This window comes from Carettochelys insculpta, chromosome 3, assembly GCF_033958435.1.
Source record: "Carettochelys insculpta isolate YL-2023 chromosome 3, ASM3395843v1, whole genome shotgun sequence".
NCBI classification, from domain to species: Eukaryota; Metazoa; Chordata; order Testudines; family Carettochelyidae; genus Carettochelys; species Carettochelys insculpta.
Genome location: NC_134139.1, coordinates 73,301,179 through 73,319,983, shown reverse-complemented (window position 1 = coordinate 73,319,983; position 18,805 = coordinate 73,301,179). Strand labels below are relative to the sequence as shown.

At 47.4% G+C, this 18,805-nt stretch overlaps 1 protein-coding gene across 12 annotated transcripts in view; it reads left to right on the top strand.

Moving 5' to 3' along the window:
- RYR2 (ryanodine receptor 2) overlaps nt 1–18,805 on the top strand; it is a 975,983-nt gene that overhangs the window by 256,334 nt on the left and 700,844 nt on the right. For 10 of the 12 annotated variants that reach the window (XM_074990110.1, XM_074990109.1, XM_074990099.1 and 7 more), the window contains one exon: nt 10,067–10,081. The exons of the other annotated variants lie outside the window; for them this stretch is intronic. In XM_074990110.1, coding sequence (XP_074846211.1) covers nt 10,067–10,081 — 15 coding nt within the window. The remainder of the gene's footprint in view (nt 1–10,066; nt 10,082–18,805) is intronic. 12 annotated transcript variants of the gene reach the window in all.

Genomic DNA, 18,805 nt, shown 5'->3' with positions numbered 1-18,805 from the left:
TCAAGAGCCTTTTTCAAGGGCGTTGCGCTAAAAGACATTTGCAGAGCGGCGACCTGGTCATCCTAGGACACCTTCGCCAAACATTACGCCCTTCACAGGGTATTCCAAGAGGATACCTGTCTCTCGACAGCGGTCCTCTCGGGGACAAGCTGCACATAATCCAATTACCCACCTCCTATCTTGGGTTACTGCTGGGTAGTCACCTATTGTGGAGCACCCACGGGGACACTCGAAGAAGAAAGAGAAGTTACTCACCGTAGTAACGGTGGTTCTTCGAGATGTGTCCCCGTGGGTGCTCCACTACCTGCCCATCCTCCCCGCTTCGGATCTCTGTTAGTGTTTTGCAGGAGCATCCGAGGCGGTTGGTCAAGGAACTGGCGGGGACCAGATCGCGCACGTGGCCAGGAGCGCGCAAGGGAGCGGCGCACGCCGGCGCATGCGTGGTCCGGCAGAAACTGCTTGGAAGATCCGATCTGCGGCGCCGGGCGAGCCCGACACCTATTGTGGAGCACCCACGGGGACACATCTCGAAGAACCACCATTACTACGGTGAGTAACCTGTCTTTATTGAGTATGCTGGTTCTCTGTCCCTTCTCCCCCCGCCCCACTCCCCAGTGCTGGAGCAAATATGAGCTTGACTCTTAACAGCATTTGACCTAGCAGGTAGTTTACCCTCATGCTTTTTATCAAATGTCTTAGGGTCCTATCCTGCTGCTGATTTCTCAGTTACGATATTACAAGTGGCAGCTTATTCCAGATTTGAGGTTCTGGGAGGGGGCTCTGTGCAAACATCTGATATATTTCCATGTAAAAAAAAAATTTCACAAATACTTTTTTCCTGTATAATCACTGCTGTCTGATGTAGGGGTTGGTGTGGCAAAAACTGTGAGAAGGTGTTTATGCTCATACAAATGTAAAGAAGATAGAGGCCTTTTTGAAAATTTGGTACAGAAAGTCTAAAGGCCTTCATGATTCATGAACCCTTAATTTTATCTGCAATTAGGCTGGAATATCTGTGTCATCCTGTTCATGTGTCTGAATGGGAATAATGGCAATTCTATAGTTACATTTGATAATATAGAGGGTTATTATTTATTTAATTGCTATCTTAATAAATATTAGCTTAACAATTATAGATAGTTACAGTCTAACTGTAAGTGTATGCAGTCATGTAGCACTTTAAAGATTAACAAAATAAATTATAAATTTATGAATTATTTATTTTGTTAATCTTCAAAGTTCTACATGACTGTTTTTTTTTGTTTGTTTTGCTAAGATACAGACTAACACAGCTACCTCTCTGTTACTATATAGGTGTGTCCATAGTAGAAAGGGTGGTAGAACAATTTATGTGTCTGAGGAATTTACATACTGCATAGAAGCATTTGTTAACTATATGTTGTTAGGGGTTGGAATGCATTTTTAAACAGTGAGGCCAAATGCTCCTCTTAGTTGATCCTCTGTGAATCTGTTTTTTATTGGAATTGCATCAGTGTAATTGAGAGGCGGCTTGTCCTCTGACCAAAGTCATGTTCTTATTAGTTGATTGGAATCTCTTAATGATGCCATAACTGCATGAACTTCTGGCATTGTTTTTTTTGCATAATAGAATAGAATAGAATAGAAAAGTTTTTTTTCAGCATGAAGTACATATTGGGGCTCTCTAATTAAAGTGACCATCCATCCCATTTTTCCCAGGACAGTCCCTTATTTACTCTGTCCTGACTTTTTTAAGAAAATGGGAAAATTGTCCTGTATTTTGCAGAGCTCCTGTTCCCTGGAACCCTTTGTCTTGGGGTGGCAGCCTCTCCTGCCAAGGGAGCTCCTTCACTGGGTGGCTGCCCTGTTCCCCAGAGCTCTTCAAGTTCTGGCAGCAGCTCCTGCTGCAGGGGTGCTCTTCTGTGGGGCAGCTGCCTCATTCCCTGGCACCCCATTGTGGCACCCCTGCTGCAGGTAAACTCATTCCCTGGGGCCCTGCACTTAGGGGAGGCAGCTCCAGCTGCTGGGGAGTCCCTTCATGGGTTGGCTGCCTTTTTCCTTGACCTCTCATGCCTAAGGGAGAAAGCTTCTACTTCATTCCCTGCCCCCCGCACCCCGCCACAGGGAGGCTTTGGAACATTCACCCCAGCAGGGAGTTCTGGAGCCCCCTTCTTCCTCTTCCTTTCATCCTTGGTGCTTCTCCATTGGGGGCTGCAGAGTCCCCATTCCTGGTGCCTCACCCTGGAGCAGCAGCCCCCACCACTGAGGAGCCCTGACATGTGACAGCAGCCCCACCCCCATCCCCAGAAGCTGGTGTCCTGTATTTTCCACAGGGCAAGGTAGTCACCCTAGCACTAAGCTACTTTGCATCTCTCAGGATAGTGAGGACTGAACTGGTCCCTGGTGAATGTGAGATTTGTCACAGTGATTAACTCAGTGCACTAATATCCTGGCCATCTCTGCTATAGCCCAGTTCAGAATGCTTCCTGTCTGGAGGGTTTGGAGTAGATGGTAGAAAGCCAGCTGTGACAGCTTACAATTGCTATGTAATTCGTCTAACTTCAGGAACATCCCCAACCTCAGAGCCGTTTTAAGTGACCTTTGCACTTCTGGAGGTTTTACATAATCAAGGCTGGGCCTCTGGCCTTTGATATACATTTTGGCATATATTCTTTGGATTAGAGATGGGAAAATAATTGCTATTTTGGCTTGACTGCAACCAAATCAAAGGAAGACTTCATTTTTTTTCTATGGCGCCTATGATTATCAATTGTCATTCATGATGGTGATCCATACTCTGGCATAGTGACGCTGAATAGTCATGGTCCGCAATGAGAGAGTGACTCCACAGTCTAGTGCCTAGTCTAGTCTCCTAGGATTTGGAAAATCAAATTTCAAATCCCTGCTCTTTTGATTTGTTGGTTTTGCAAAGTGGAACAGCATCATTCAGAGACCAATATCGTAGCCCATGAATGTAGGGTACTCACCTGCCATGTTGGAGACCCAAGTCATAAATATACATATACATATCTCATAGAGCTGGAAGGGACCTTGAGAAGTCATCGAGTCCATCCCCTGCTCTCTTAACAGCACCAAGCACCATCCCTGACAGATTTTTTTTTAATCTATTTGCCCCAGAACCCTAAATGGCCTCCTCCAGTAGGCCAATGCGCAAACCAAATCCTTTTTCCATCTCAGATAGAGAAGGAAATTGAATATGGATTTCCTGTGTACAGGGCCAGTGTGCTAACCGCTGGGGTAAAACAATTTAAAACTATCAGTTTGCCTCAGAGTCCCAAAAAGTGCTCTGGAATTCAAACTGCTTTGCAAGTTCATGGGTAGTTTTGACTCAACTGGAAGTACATTTTTTGGCAAATAAATATTTGTCCAAAAATTTCACCCAGCTCTACTTTGGATTAATGCAGGTAATATTAAAGGAACATAACCTGAAATGACGTAAGAAGTGTTCAACTATTTGGTAGACAATATCAGAAATCAGTTCAATATGTTATCAATGAGGCTGGATCCTTTGACTCATTCTATATATTCATTCACAGACCATATTTCACAGGAAATTGATGCTACATTTAGCTTCCTTATGCATGAATAAATCATATAGATGGAAGAGAAATCATTTATTTGTTGAAAAATTACACTCACTTTCTATTTTTGCATGTGTTCATAGCCATGCAACACCCATAGATTGTTTGCATTGTAAAACATAAATCAGTGCATGCAAATGATATTTAAAAAAAATTCTCTTCCTCCAGATCACTGAAAGACATATCTATAATCTAGAACAGTGGTGTCCAATAGTAATTTAAAAAGTGTGGATGGACACCCTTTTGGTGGTTGTTCTATGCCCCACCACTCTAACTGAATGCCCTCCCTCTCCTGCAGAGTCAGCCTCCTCTCCCACATGGCAACTCACCAGAGCCACACTGGAGCATGAGGAGCATGAGCTGCAGTGGGGACAGGAGCTGCTACTACTAGTGCCATGGCTTGTTCCACCAAGCGGTGGGGCATGTGCATGGAGTGGGCACAGGGCACGTGGCTCTAAGGAGCCACATTTTATAGGCTCCAAGAGCTACATGTGGCTCCAGAGCCCAGAATTGGCACACCACAGTGTCCCATTCATCACATGTGGCCAGTGGTGAATGTATTGGACACCACAGATCTAGAAACCATGAAGCTGATCCAAAACTCACTGAAATCCTTCCATTGTCTTAAGCAGGCTCTTGATCAGGGAAAGGCTTTCTGTGGAATCTAGAGAGACAGGAATAAGTCTAAATACTTTTGTGGATTTGGATCTTTACAACTAAGAAATGTTACCTTTCCATCACTATCCTCTGAGTACATCTCATAAAAAATTTAGAGTGATTAATAACAAAAGCTTCTATTCCCCATACCCCTTCATGTTTAAAAACAGCTCAACTATTTTTGGTGAAACTTGGAGGAAAGAGATAACTGAGAACAAGTATATTACATTTCAATTCAAAAGATGTACTTTTGGGAGGGTTAAGAGACCAAAAATGGCTCTTTGAAAATGTAAATGTTGACTATTTTAATATAGTGGTTGCTATTGTCTCCACTTGTCATAATGGCTTTGTATTAACATGCCACTTCTTCCATAAGCAGCATGTGAAGTCACAGGCAATGTGAAAGAAAATGCAAGCTATTAAAAATTGAATGTGTAAAAGGTATTATAAATGAAAATGCAAGCTATTTAAAAATTGAATGTGTAAAAACTTTCCCATAGAAAATCACTGTACCCTCACTCTTCCCTCCTGACAACCAGATAATATACCACAAAATACTTTGGCAAGTGGCCGTAGTTTTTCTTGGACTCAGGGTAGAATGGATTCAAGACTGATAAAACTAGCTCCTGTGTATTATGGCTGGTTGCTCTTTCAGTCATTTCTCTGTGATCCCCTTTGAGATCACCAGTGCTTTTTGGGTATTCACAAAGTTTTGACCATCATTGCAGCCCACATGTGGTAACTCAGCCACTTTGTATTTCCCTACCTACGTGACTAGCTCCTTGCTGTGAGCACCTTTTCTGAGCTGTCCAGGCCTTTTGTAGTCTTCCCATTGATTTGGGCATTTTTTGCAAGGAAAAAACAGTTCTCATACCTACTGAATTGATAACCTTTATTGGGAAGCAACTGAACAGACTTTCCTCTCAGTGAATCAATTTGCTGCTTTCATTTCTCTCATTACAGCTTTACACCATAGTCCTGGTGGTTCAGTCCTGTTAGAGGTCTCTGTATCTGCCAATTTATTTCTCTCCTTGGACACATGACAGGCTGTACCCCCGTCATGCCCCATGCCTGCCTCCACATGCTCTGCTTCCAGCTGTGAATCGGGTTGATCTGCAAACTGCAGACAGTCCTCTTGAACAAGGCCATCCTGCTCCCCAAGACCTTCATGGTCTCCCTCAGGTGGTGGACCAACTCATCCTAGCTCCTGGTTGGCATCCCATTTATACCTCCCAGCCCCCATGCTACTCTCATCACTGCAGACTTCTCTCTTAAAGGGTGGGGTGCCAGCTTTTATGGTCACCCAGCCCAGCACCTCCAGACACTGAGAGACAAGCCTGGATGCACGTCAACATGCTGGAACTGAGAACCATCCGTCTTGACTGTCAGGCATTCCTCCCTCTTATGCTGTCCCAAAATATTCAACTATTATCCAGCAACATAGCCATTGTCTGTATCAACAAGCAAGGAGGCTTCATACCTTCTTGTCTATTTGCAAAAATCATCCAACTCTAGAAATGGAGCACTTGGCCACATGGCATATTGTCCAAACCTTTACCAGTGACTAGGCTGTTGCCTCAGCAGTGGAATCAGATGTGGCAGGCAGCCATTTTGTCCTTCAGACTAACTTCTCATGAACCTTTACACTCACCTCCATGGTGAGCACTGCTTGGTAGTCACCCCCCTTTGGAATTCATGCAGGGACCATCACTTCAAGAAGAGGAAAAGGAGGTTAGTTATTTTAACTGGAGGTTCTTTGCGGTATTTGGTCCCTATTTGGGTTCAAATACCTGCTCTCGGTCCCTTCTTTTGTAGTCTGTGTTGCATAGTTTTAAGAGGGGTATTGGAGCAGCATCAAGCCACATGGACTCTTGTAGCCTTGGAGGCAAGCACACATATGGTACATGTATGGGTCAGGGGACACTGTTACAAAACTATTCTGGCTCTGGCATGTGGTGCCGCATGTGCACCTGCATTTGGAACTCAAATAGGGACAACACACCTTGAAGAACCTCCAGTTACAGGTAAGAAACCTTGTCTCATGTAATATACATTTCTCTCATTCTTCTTGTTTTTTCCCCTTTTTCCTTTTAAACATCCTTTTAAAACACCCTTGTTGCTTTAACAGTACTAAAATGTCCTGCGTCCAGTTCTGCCTGCAGCATGCCAGGAACTTGGTGTTGACTTGTATTGTGTATTAGTGGCCAAGTTTTGAAAAGTGCACATATAGCACCTACAAAGGGCCATAGGTCTTCAGAAAAGTTCAACTCTCATGTCTGCACCTCGACAGAGTGGTCAGATATTTCAAAATTGCTCAGCACCCTGTATCTCCTGTTGAAACCAACAGTAATGTCTTAGGGCTGAGCTCTCCTGATAATTTGGCCTGAAATTTAGCCCTCCTATGTCAAAGTGTTGTTGGTTTTTATCCATGTGGCTAATCCTCATGCAAATGTTTCCATTACACAACCTTCAGAAAGCAAGCAATTTTTTTTCTTAAGTGCTGAAGTGTAAGTAATTAATTCTGCACCCACTGAAGGCAATGACAGGACTCCCATGGACTTCAGCTGAATGCAACTGTGCCCAAAATATTTAAGGAAAAATCAGATTGAACCTTTTCTCCTAATATTGAATTTTAGCCTTTGTCTCTCCTTCAAATGAGTTCTGTGTGTTTCAGCCCAAATTCACATTTTTGATAAGTCTGTTTTTTGTATAACTCTGTGGCTACGTCTACACGTGAAGCCTACATCGAAGTAGCCTATTTCGATGTGGCGGCATCGAAATAGGCTATTTCGATGAATAACGTCTACACGTCCTCCAGGGCTGGCAACGTCGATGTTCAACATCGATGTTGCGCAGCACCACATCGAAATAGGCACTGCGAGGGAACGTCTACACGCCAAAGTAGCACACGTCGAAATAAGGGTGCCAGGCACAGCTGCAGACAGGGTCACAGGGCGGACTCAACAGCAAGCCGCTCCCTTAAAGGTTCCCTCCCAGACACAGTTGCACTAAACAACACAAGATCCACAGAGCCGACAACTGGTTGCAGACCCTGTGCATGCAGCATGGATCCCCAGCTGCCGCAGCAGCAGCCAGAAGCCCTGGGCTAAGGGCTGCTGCCCACAGTGACCATAGAGCCCCGCAGGGGCTGGAGAGAGAGCATCTCTCAACCCCTCAGCTGATGGCCGCCATGGCGGACCCCGCTATTTCGAAGTTGTGGGACGCGCAACGACTACACGGTCCCTACTTCGACGTTGAACGTCGAAGTAGGGCGCTATTCCCATCCCCTCATGGGGTTAGCAGCTTCAACGTCTCGCCGCCTAACGTCGATGTTAACATCGAAATAGCGCCCAACACGTGTAGCCGTGATGGGCACTATTTCGAAGTTAGTGCCGCTACTTCGAAGTAGCGTGCACGTGTAGACACGGCTTGTAAGTACATCTCTGAGAGAGGAACGCATTTTAGCTATCTTGTAAAAGACTTACTTTCAAAACCCACATGGAGCCTGTTGAGGTATCAGAGAATCTAGACTGAGAGAAACAGAAAAATCTGGCTGCTGGGAGAAACTGAGTTGGACTGAATAAAATAGAAGAACTGGCCTCTGGGAAATACAGTTTGGAGAGGAGTAGAAAAAAGAAACTAGGGGCGCGTCAGAGGTAAAAATGGAAATGAAGTGCTAAGCTTCAGCAAGGCATAGCAACAGGTATAAAGCATCTGTGATAACATTTAAAAGTATTTAGTTGGATAGTTTAGCTGGGCTAATTACCATGGTTTCAAATGCTTTTAATGAGTCATCTGTGGATGTGAATATTCTGTGAGAATTTTCTTGTGTGCACTATAACACTAAGTACATCTGTCGTTATTTTATACCTTTATGGGCAGAAGAATGTTAATCACATTACAGAACTAGTACAAAGACATGGCTCTTACCTTGAAGAACTTTACATTCTGATTTTAGACATGACCTGAAGTGTACAGAGAGCAAATGGACAAAGAGCAAGGGTCTCAGGCATATCACCACACGGAGAGCCAATTAGGTGTATATACATTTAGATAAATGAAAATTGAGAGAAGGACGGGAGAGAGAGCCACATGAGGCTCAAATTAAGAATTACACTAAGTGATGCCTTTAATATGGAATTACTCTTTTACATGCCAGTGCCTGCAGTTATAATTTAATCCAGGGATGAATGACTTGCATACAAATAATTATTTTCAAATTAATTTAAGAGTATTATGAATTGTGCCATTTGATAAAACACTCTACTTTTGGGATTGTAGCTCAGTTCCATTTAGTGGAGATTAATGTTGTAGCTTTCTAAACTACACTTTTTTTAAGGCTGAGTTTATGTGAGGTTCAAATTTTATATGCAGCTGTAGAAATATCTTTCAATATTCTATTAAGAATACTTTCCCCTTTGCCCTTCAACATAACCCTGTAGAACCATGGTCCGTGTACCACTAGTGGACTGCAGAAAAGTGCCTTCCAGTTGGACTGCCTAGTCCTGCTTATTTGCTGCAGATAAATCATAAAACCTAGGTAAAAATATACTGCAGACTTTCCTAATACAGCAGACCACTGAGTTTACATGTAGGTTGCATTCCTGGGCAACCACACATAACTATATTTTGCAGAAGTCAGGAGGAGCTAGGAACCAGGTGGCAGCCTGGTTTCCGTCTCCCCTCTGCTCACAGAGTCAGAAAACTGCAGAGCCAGGAAACTGACCAGCTGTCTCCCAAAGTGGCAGAGAGATGGGAACCAGCACTGGTCAGTTTCCCAGATTGCACAAGTGGAGGGGAGCCGGGAGCCAGACTGCTGTCTAGTTTTGGGCTCAGTGCCACTAGCTGGAGCCAAGAAACAGATGAATTATGTAAATGAGTGATGAGCAGATAAATCAAGTCCTTGAAGGACTTAGTTAGAAAGGGCAACCTGGTCGATGAAATTAAATGTTGACAAAGCAAGGTAATGCACTTTCAGAGGAATAATTTGAACTAATCTTACACCTTAATAGGTGGTGGTGTAGCTGTGTTGGTCTTAGGGTATTAGCAGTAGAATGTGGGTGAAGTAATGTCTTTTAGTGGACCAATTGCTGTTGGTGAGAAAGAGAAGCTTGCCAGCTACCCAGAGTTCTTTTTCAGGTCTGGAAAGATACGTAGTGTCACAGCTCTATACAAGATCAAACAGATAGTTTATCATAAATAGAATTACTTAAAACTAAAGGAGTTATTCTGCCAAATTAATTCATATGTAACACTTACTTGGAGACTATATTATGGATTTCCATAATTCTTTGGCATCTTAGTGCATATGGCATTGGAATAATCCCTTGCAATCAGTATACAAGAAGTAGAAGACACAGTTCTGTTTTTTTAGTTTAGTGTGCACATGAATGTTTATAATATAGACACCGCTGTCAGGTGAGTTGCTGTCTGGATCACTGTGTTTTCTGAATGTGGAACACTGCAGTGAAGTTCGAAAGCATTTGCAAATCGTATTATTATTAAAATATTCCAGCTATGACCCTCTATGTTCACTGCACTCCATTTTAATTTACACAATAAAAAAGTATTTAATTTGATGTACGATTTAATATAATAGATACTCTAAAGTTGAATAAGTTGTACAAAAGTTATGAAGTATTTTTGAGCATTTGTGCTTTCTAGCCCATACTGTAATTATATAATAATTATTATGGTAAATCATGCTTTTAAATATTTGTACTTCAGTGCACTTTGTTCGCAGTTTTAAGGAAAACATGTCACATTTTTACATTATTGAGAGCAAATATTCATTTTATGTTTTCTCTTTTCCCCCCATGGTACTGCAGAAACTTATGATGAAGGTAAGTAAGCTAAAAATTTATTATTGTACTTTTTGTGGACTTTTTACTCTTTTGTTTATTTATTTTTTATATTTTAAAGTGAATTTCAAACTTTCACCAGATTTTTGACACCTTGTACAGTTGAAATTTTTAGATTTCAAAACTACAGTCAACAAAGGCCTTTTTTAAAAAAGAAAATTATTGCTGGGCAGTGGGAGGCTATGCAGAGCTATAGTATCTGAATGGATAAAATTAACAGTGGCAGATAAGCTTTCTTACATATTGTTTTAAAATATTAAAGCAGTTGTTTAAAGAGGCAAAAAAACCCTTCCCAAATTTTAGTATAATGCATATTTTAATTATTTAGAAAAATATTTCATGCATTTTAAAGCTTTATTTTATGTATTAGTTGTCTTTTTTTTTGTCACCTCTTTTTATGGTTGGCCAGTTTCTGAAACTCCCAATTAATTGGTATTCAGTTAATGTGGTTGATTTAATAGAGTTCAGAAATAACAACTGCAATGATGAAACTACAAATTTGCAACACAGGTGTGAAGAGTGTGCTCTTGTATGGATGTCGGACCTAGGGTACTAAAAAGTTTTCAAATCACAGTCTACAAACATCTGTAAGTGGATATCTGAGGTACATCCTTTGCATCAAATGGCAAGATGTAGGCTGTGTCTATGCTAAAAGCTAAAATTAACTATATTAAAATCTATTTTTTAACACTGGGTTTTATAAATTCAGTTTTGAGTATTCTCTCCTTCCCACAGGCTCCCCACAAAATCGACTTATTGCTGTCACACACAAGTTGCCAAAATCAACTTTGCGGCAGTGTATTGTGGGAACCTATCCCACAGTTCCATGATCCCTGTAGCATTCTGGGTATTTTCACTGGTACCACATGGGAAAAAATGCCCCACAAATGGCTGTGGGTATCTGGTGACATCTTTCTACATTTCATTTCCCTCATTCCTCTGCCATGTTAACCAAACATCCCTTTTTCCAGGTGGAATCTGGCTTGCCTGTATAAGAGAGGAGCTTTTGATACATGGGGGGGGATGTGAGTGGTAGTAAAATGGTTCGGAAATGTTAGAAAAAAGATTCTTCTTCGAGTGTCCCCGTGGGTGCTCCACAATAGGTGTCGGGCTTGCCCGGCGCTGCAGATCGGATCTTCCAAGCAGTTTCTGCCGGACCGCGCATGCGCCAGCGCGCGCCGCTCCCTTGCGCGCTCCTGGCCATGTGCGCGATCCGGTCCCCGCCAGTTCCTCTTAACCGCCGTCGGCTGCAGACGGAATCCGACTAGGCTAAGGCCAAGTAGCGTATTCAATGACTTTAACTGTTTTTCTCTTAAGTTTTTCAAGTACTTAGGCGACTGCAAGTTAGCCGGTTGTTATTTTTGAAAAAAACAAACAAACAAACTACAAGTGGGACAGCTTCAATCCAGTCCCAGTAACAAGCGCCGGAGGCCAGGAGCATAGGGCCATCAGCCCTCCTGCTGAGGCAGGCCATCGGACGGGGAAAACAGCACAGAGAAGGTGCTAAGTACCCGCTTAACAACTGAAAGACTCACCAACAATGTCCTCTTCAGGATTTAAAAAATGTGAGTCCTGCCGAGAGGCGATGCCAGCATCCGATGGGCACAGTCTATGCATAAGGTGCCTGGGGGAGTCCCATGTGGCACAGAAATGCTCCTTCTGTGCTAAATTAACAACCAGAGCACGGAGAGACAGGGAGATGCGGCTTAAAATGCTGCTTTTTGATAAGGCCCTCCAGCCAGACGTGCCGGAGCGGCCGCAGCAGGAGGGACCCTCCGGGGCCCATAAAAGGAAAGCTGCCTCCCTCACCCCATCAGCGCAAAAACAGAGGAAAGCCTCCCCAGCCCGATCCCTGCCGGCAGCAACAGCGAGCGGGACGGGAGGAGCGAGCAGCCCCCAGCCGCAGCAACAGCTGATCGGCGGCGGCAGGGAGAGCCACGTGGAAGTGGCTCAGCCTCCGATAATCAGCCAGCCGCCCTGCACCGCAGGCAGGGCGGCGGCTAAACAAGTGCCTGTACCGGCGGCACCGCAGGCAGCGGCACCGACCCCCGGGGAACCGGCGGTGCAGAGCGCGCAGGCACGTAGCCTGCAGGCGCACAAGGACACCGCACGTGTGGCACCGCCTTCGAGCGTGCCTAGCACGGTGCCGACGGGGCCAGGATCCCCTGCGCGTCAGGGGGCGGAGTTACCTCCTCCAGGGAGGGGGAAGGCTGCACACAAGAGGAGGCATTGCAGCCCCTCTCCGGACAGGGCTGTGGAGCTGCTTTCTCACAGCCCTCCGCTCATGTTGCAGACTCCAACCAGAAGGCAGGGGTCCCCCCTAGCCTACCCGGAGCCCCCTTCTCCATTTTTACAACCAGCCTCACCCTGGATGGCACCACCTTCACCCTTCCTGGGGTTTGAACCGCTGGACTATTATGCAAAATCGCTCTCTCCAGTGTCTCGACGATCTCCCTCCCCCAGACGCAGAGGGTACGCACCAAGGGAGTGGTTTAGGTCACCTTCCCAAGAACAATGCCTATACTGCCATGGTCGCCCCTACCACGCGGGGCATAGACACCATCGGCAATCTACTAGGGAAAGATCCCCACAGACTATCTCGTACCCCCGAGGGCAACTGCCACCGGGGACAGAGACTCAAGCATCTCAGGGGGGACTGGTCATGGAACCCCGAGATTTTCCCTCGCAAACCTCTAGCGAGAGGGTGTACCATCACCAGCAGGAACCGGAAGGGTCCAGAGAGACGTACCCCAGCGGTTCCTCGCTCTCCTCCCCGGACGAGGCTACGGCCCCGGGGGACGTCCATCCTCCGGACGATCTCAAACAGTTTCAAGAGCTGTTTAAGAGGGTGGCCTTCACACAAGGCATCCAGACAGCAGAGGTGCAAGAGAAACATCATAAGCTCCTCAAAAATTTGAGACCTCCGGCCTCCTCCAAAATAGCAATACCGCTTGATGAAGCAATCTTAGAGTCCGCCACTACGATATGGCAGACCCCTGCGACTATTCCGCCCGTCCAAAAGAGAGCGGATAAGAAATACTTCGTGCCGGCGAAGGGCATGGAGTTCCTGTTTAGCCACCCACAGCCAAATTCCTTGGTGGTGGAGTCCTCGCAACAAAGATCAAAGACATCTCAATTCAAGACGGGGGAATAGACAAAAATGCCAAGAAGCTAGAGCTGTTCGGCAGAAAGGTCTACTCCTCCTCCACTTTAACGCTGCGAATGGCAAATTACGCAGCGCACTTAGCAAACCATAATTTTGACAACTATTCCAGGTTAACCTCCCTCATGGACTCGCTTCCAGAGGACAAAAAGCCGGTGCTCAAGGCCATAGTGCAAGGAGGCTACGCGGCCGCGAGGACGGGAGTTCAGACTGCTCTGGACGTTGCGGACACAGCAGCACGTTCCACAGCAACGGCAGTGGTGATGCGAAGGGAGTCCTGGCTCCAGACTTCGGGTATACCGAGGGATCTGCAGGCGAAGATAGTTGACCTTCCCTTCGACTCGCAGAAGCTGTTTGCTGAATCAACTGACTCGGTCCTTCATTCCAGTAAAGATTCAAGAGCCACACTCAGGACTCTGGGGATTTACACCCCTCCATACACAAAGAAAAGGTACTACCCTCAACAAAGGCGGTACCAGTACCAGCAACAGCGCCCCCAGTATCACAGGGGTTACGAGCAAGGGCGACATCAACAGCACCAGCAGTACAGAACTCCCAGGCGACGCTCACAACAGAGCCGTGCATCCTCGGGGCGGGGCCAAAGGCCACAAGTTTGACATACAGATCCAGGGCTGCGCCATCACTACCATCGCACAAGGTCATCCGAAGCGGCTATTCCACCATCACCTCCGACCATTCTACGACCAGTGGCAAAGGATCACCACAGACAAATGGGTGCTGGAGATCATAGCCACGGGGTACGCCATCCCCTTCCAGTCGCTCCCACCGTCGCGACCTCCACCCAAGCCCCACCTCCAGGAGCCCTCCCATGTAGCGAGGCTCAGGCAGGAGGTGGCCCATCTCATGCTCATAGGGGCAGTGGAAAGGGTGCCAGAGCAACTGCAAGGGAAAGGGTTCTACTCCCGGTACTTCCTCACGGAGAAAAAGACAGGAGGCTGGAGGCCCATCTTAGACCTTCGCGGCCTCAACAGGTACCTGCGCAAGCAACGTTTTCGGATGACCACAATCGCCTCCATCCTTACGGCACTGGACAATGGAGACTGGTTCGCAGCCCTCGATTTACAAGACGCGTACTTCCACATAACTATCCATCCGGCTCACCGGCGATTCCTCCGGTTCATGGTAGGCAACGAACACTTCCAATACAAGGTCCTACCGTTTGGCTTCTCCTCGGCCCCCAGAGTCTTCACCAAGACCTTGGCAGTGGTGTCAGCCTACCTGCACAGACAGGAGGTATTTCTTTTCCCGTATCTGGACGACTGCCTGCTCAAAGGGGCCTCGAAGGGGGAGGTTCTGCGCATGATACGCGTCACAGCAAACACGTTCTCTTCACTCGGCCTAGTTATCAATCTGGCAAAATCAAAAATAGACCCCACACAGGACATAGAGTTCATAGGGGCTCGCATAAACTCGGTTACAGCGAGAGTATATCTACCAGAGGCTCGCTTTCGGGCCATCGGTTCCCTCGTGCAAGTCATCACCTTCAGCCCTACAGTGCCGGTCTTGACGTGCTTGCAGCTGCTGGGCCACGTGGCAGCGGCGACGTTCGTAGTACAGAACGCCAGGTTACACATGCGCAGCATGCAGCACTGGCTGGCGAGCGTATACAAACCGGCAATACACACCGTTCACAGGGTGGTGTCGCCCACAGCCGGGGTGCGCAAATCCCTACAATGGTGGGTAAACCCCAGGAACTTGCTAACAGGGGTACCCTTCCACCAGCCGCAAATATCGGTTTTTCTCACTACAGATGCCTCCCTCATAGGGTGGGGAGCGCACATGGGCGAAAAGGTGACTCAAGGACTGTGGTCACCCACAGAACAGTCACTACACATCAATGTACTGGAGCTCAGAGCAGTGTTCAACGCCTGCAGACGCTTTCGAGACCACATACAAAGCAAAGTAGTCGGGATCAGTACAGACAATACCTCTACCATGTTTTATATAAACAGGCAAGGAGGAGCTCGATCCCGTGCCCTATGCGCGGAAGCAATCCGCTTATGGAACTGGTGCATCACCAACAATATAATCTCGAAAGCCTCATACTTGCTGGGTGCGCACAACGTGAAGGCAGACCAGCTGAGCAGGCGTGTTGCACTCACGTACGAGTGGCAGATCCGTCCCGATCTGCTACGGCCGATTTTCCACGCATGGGGTTTTCCCCAGATAGATCTGTTTGCCACTCAGCACAACAAGAAGTGCCCACGGTTCTGCTCCAGGGCAGGCCTGGGATGGGGGTCCCTGGGGGACGCGTTCGCGATCCCGTGGAGGGGCCCCCTGCTTTATGCGTTTCCTCCCACAGTGCTGATCCACAAAGTTTTGCAGAAAGCCAGGAGGGAAAGGGCCCGGATGATCCTGATAGTCCCAACGTGGGATCGACAACAATGGTTCCCCCTACTCCTGCGCATGTCGGACCGTCCACCGATGCCCCTTCCGGTGGCGCCGGATCTGCTCACGCAAGCCCAGGGGTCCATAGTGCATCCGCACCCCCAAAGCCTGCGACTGCAAGCGTGGTTAATCCATGGCTCAGCTCCATAGAGAGCACATGCACAGTGGAAGTACAGCAAGTCCTAGAAAGTAGCAGGAGGACTTCCACCAGGAAGACCTACAAACAAAAGTGGACTCGCTTCACGGCTTGGTGTTCTACCAAACAGCTGGCCCCCCTTTTGGTGCGTATACCTGTAATACTAGAGTATTTACTGGACCTCAAGAGAGGAGGACTCTCACTATCCTTGTTAAAGGTCCACCTTGCCGCCATTTCGGCGTTCAGACATGACGAGGACGGGCACACGGTGTTCGCCCACCCTATGGTTACCAGGTTCCTCAAAGGGTTGGTAAACCTATACCCCCCTCGGAAACCGATTCCACCTTCGTGGAACTTGGACCTGGTCCTTACCACACTAATGGGACCACCGTTCGAGCCCTTGGCCACGGTTCCCCTCCGCCTCCTTACAATAAAGATGACCTTTCTTCTTGCAATTACGTCAGCTCGTAGGGTGATCGAGCTCGCGGCAGTCATGGCAACGCCACCCTGCACTTTTTTTTCCAAGGAGGCGGTAACCATTCGGCTGCATCCAGCCTTTGTTCCCAAAGTTTCTTCCGAGTTTCACATCAGCGAACCTATTGTTCTACCCTCGTTTTATCCAAAGCCTCATAATTCCAACGAAGAGGCGTGCCTACACCTCCTGGACGTGAGGAGGGCGCTAGCCTTCTACGTAGACAGGACCAAGTCCTTCAGGAAAACGGATAGACTCCTAGTGTCCCTCGCTCCCAAATCGAAAGGAGAGGGTCTCTCCTCGCAGAGAATCTCAAAGCACATTGTATCCTGCATAAAAATGTGCTACGAGCTCAAAAAGACTCCTTTATCGGCCACTCCCAGGGCTCATTCCACCAGGGCGGTGGCGGCATCAAGAGCCTTTTTCAAGGGCGTTGCTTTAAAAGACATTTGCAGAGCGGCGACCTGGTCATCCTACGACACCTTCGCCAAACATTACGCCCTTCACAGGGTATTCCAAGAGGATACCCGTCTCTCTGCAGCGGTCCTCTCGGGGACAAGCTGCACATAATCCGATTACCCACCTCCTATCTTGGGTTACTGCTGGGTAGTCACCTATTGTGGAGCACCCACGGGGACACTCGAAGAAGAAAGAGAAGTTACTCACCGTAGTAACGGTGGTTCTTCGAGATGTGTCCCCGTGGGTGCTCCACTACCCGCCCATTCTCCCCACTTTGGATCTCTGTTAGTGTTTTACGGGGGCACCCGAGGCGGTTGGTCGAGGAACTGGCGGGGACCGGATCGCCCACATGGCCAGGAGTGTGCAAGGGAGCGGCGCGCGCCGGCGCATGCGCGGTCCGGCAGAAACTGCTTGGAAGATCCGATCTGCGGCGCCGGGCAAGCCCGACACCTATTGTGGAGCACCCACGGGGTCACATCTCGAAGAACCACCGTTACTACGGTGAGTAACTTCTCTTTTTGGGCTTCCCAGCTGACAGGTTTTTAAAACAGAATGCAAAAGCACTGGAGTACATGTTAGATGTTAAGTGGGGAGGAAGGGTCACAGAAACCGAGGTGACTCCTCATATCAGCAAGGCCAAAAGCCTCTGTAGGCCCAGGAGAAAGGCTTGGATCTGGATTTAGACCTCCTGGCAAAGAAGATCGTCAGATCAAGAATTTTGTCTCAAAGGCCAACCACTGTGGTGACAAATTTCTGAGTGTGCGTGAACAGCAGAGCTACAAGCTGCTGTTCAAACACCCTTGCACTCACTCCTTTGTAGCCAGCATTCTACATGACACACCAAATCCCTGGGTCCTCAAGGTATCAGCCAGACAGTCCCAGGAGCCAGCCCAGGGCACCAAGAGGCAGGTCCCTTCTGGACTGGGCCGAAGGTGAAGACCCTCCTGGACCTGTGGGGTGAGGAGGAGCTACTGCAAGACCCCAAAGTGAAGTGCTGTAATGCCCAAGCCTATGCTGGATGGCCTCCACCCTGATGGAACAAGGCCACCCCCTCTGCCCTCCACTGCAGCATGGAGGAAGTCTAGGTGGAGGGGAAGAAGCTCCAGCAGGGCTATATCTAGGCCCAGGGTGCTGGCCAACTCTCCAGGGTGGGATCCACCACCTGGATCTGGATTTAGACCTCCTAGCAAAGAAGATTCTCAGAACAAGAATTTGCACCTGAAATGTATATGTAAGTAGACTTCACTGAAAATGCAATGGGTCGTTAGATCAGTTATGGCTCCTTTGGTCTCTTGCCAACACTCCAGGGCAGGACCCACCACCTGTCCCATTACCAGCAGGCCCAGGCTTGGATCTGGGGTTAGACCGCCTGGCAAAGGAGATCCTCAGAACAAGAATTTTCATCCTTGTACCCACTCCAAAATCTGGAAGTGTATGTGTGAGTAGTGGACACGGGCGTTACACTGAAAATGCAATAGATCATCAAATCTGTTATGGCTTGGTTGGTCACTCCAAGCCTTAGTTGGAGAACTGTTGTAATTGTAGAGCTACTATGTTGGCTCCAATGGTCTTTGGATCAGGTCCATACACATATTTGGTCTCAGAGGACAGTCACCCTACTGACAAAATTTTTTCTTCTGTTGACTGAAAAGGCCTCCAGGTGCCCCAGGGGACACCCTGTTCACAATAATCAGTACTCTGTGGTGCCTGCCTCTGTCCCTTCTTAAAGCCACTGAGAGCCCAGGAAGCCTTGTGTTAGGATTCACCACCTGCCTCTATGCCCAGTGGAGCCAGAGGAAAGTCTTGGTTCTGTATTTAGACCTCCTGGCAAAGAAGATCCTCAGAGCAACAATTTGCACCCATTTCATAATCTTGAAATGTATATCTCAGTACACATGGGTGTTACATGGCACTTCCTATGCCTGCAGACAATGGGGAACCAGGGTTTAATTACACAGAGAGAGCATGACAAAAAGGCTGCCCCACTGGACTGAGTACACTTTAAATCCTTTAACAATGCATGGTCCTAGCCCCTGCCTCTGGGCACTTGAAGGTCTTAAGCCAGCC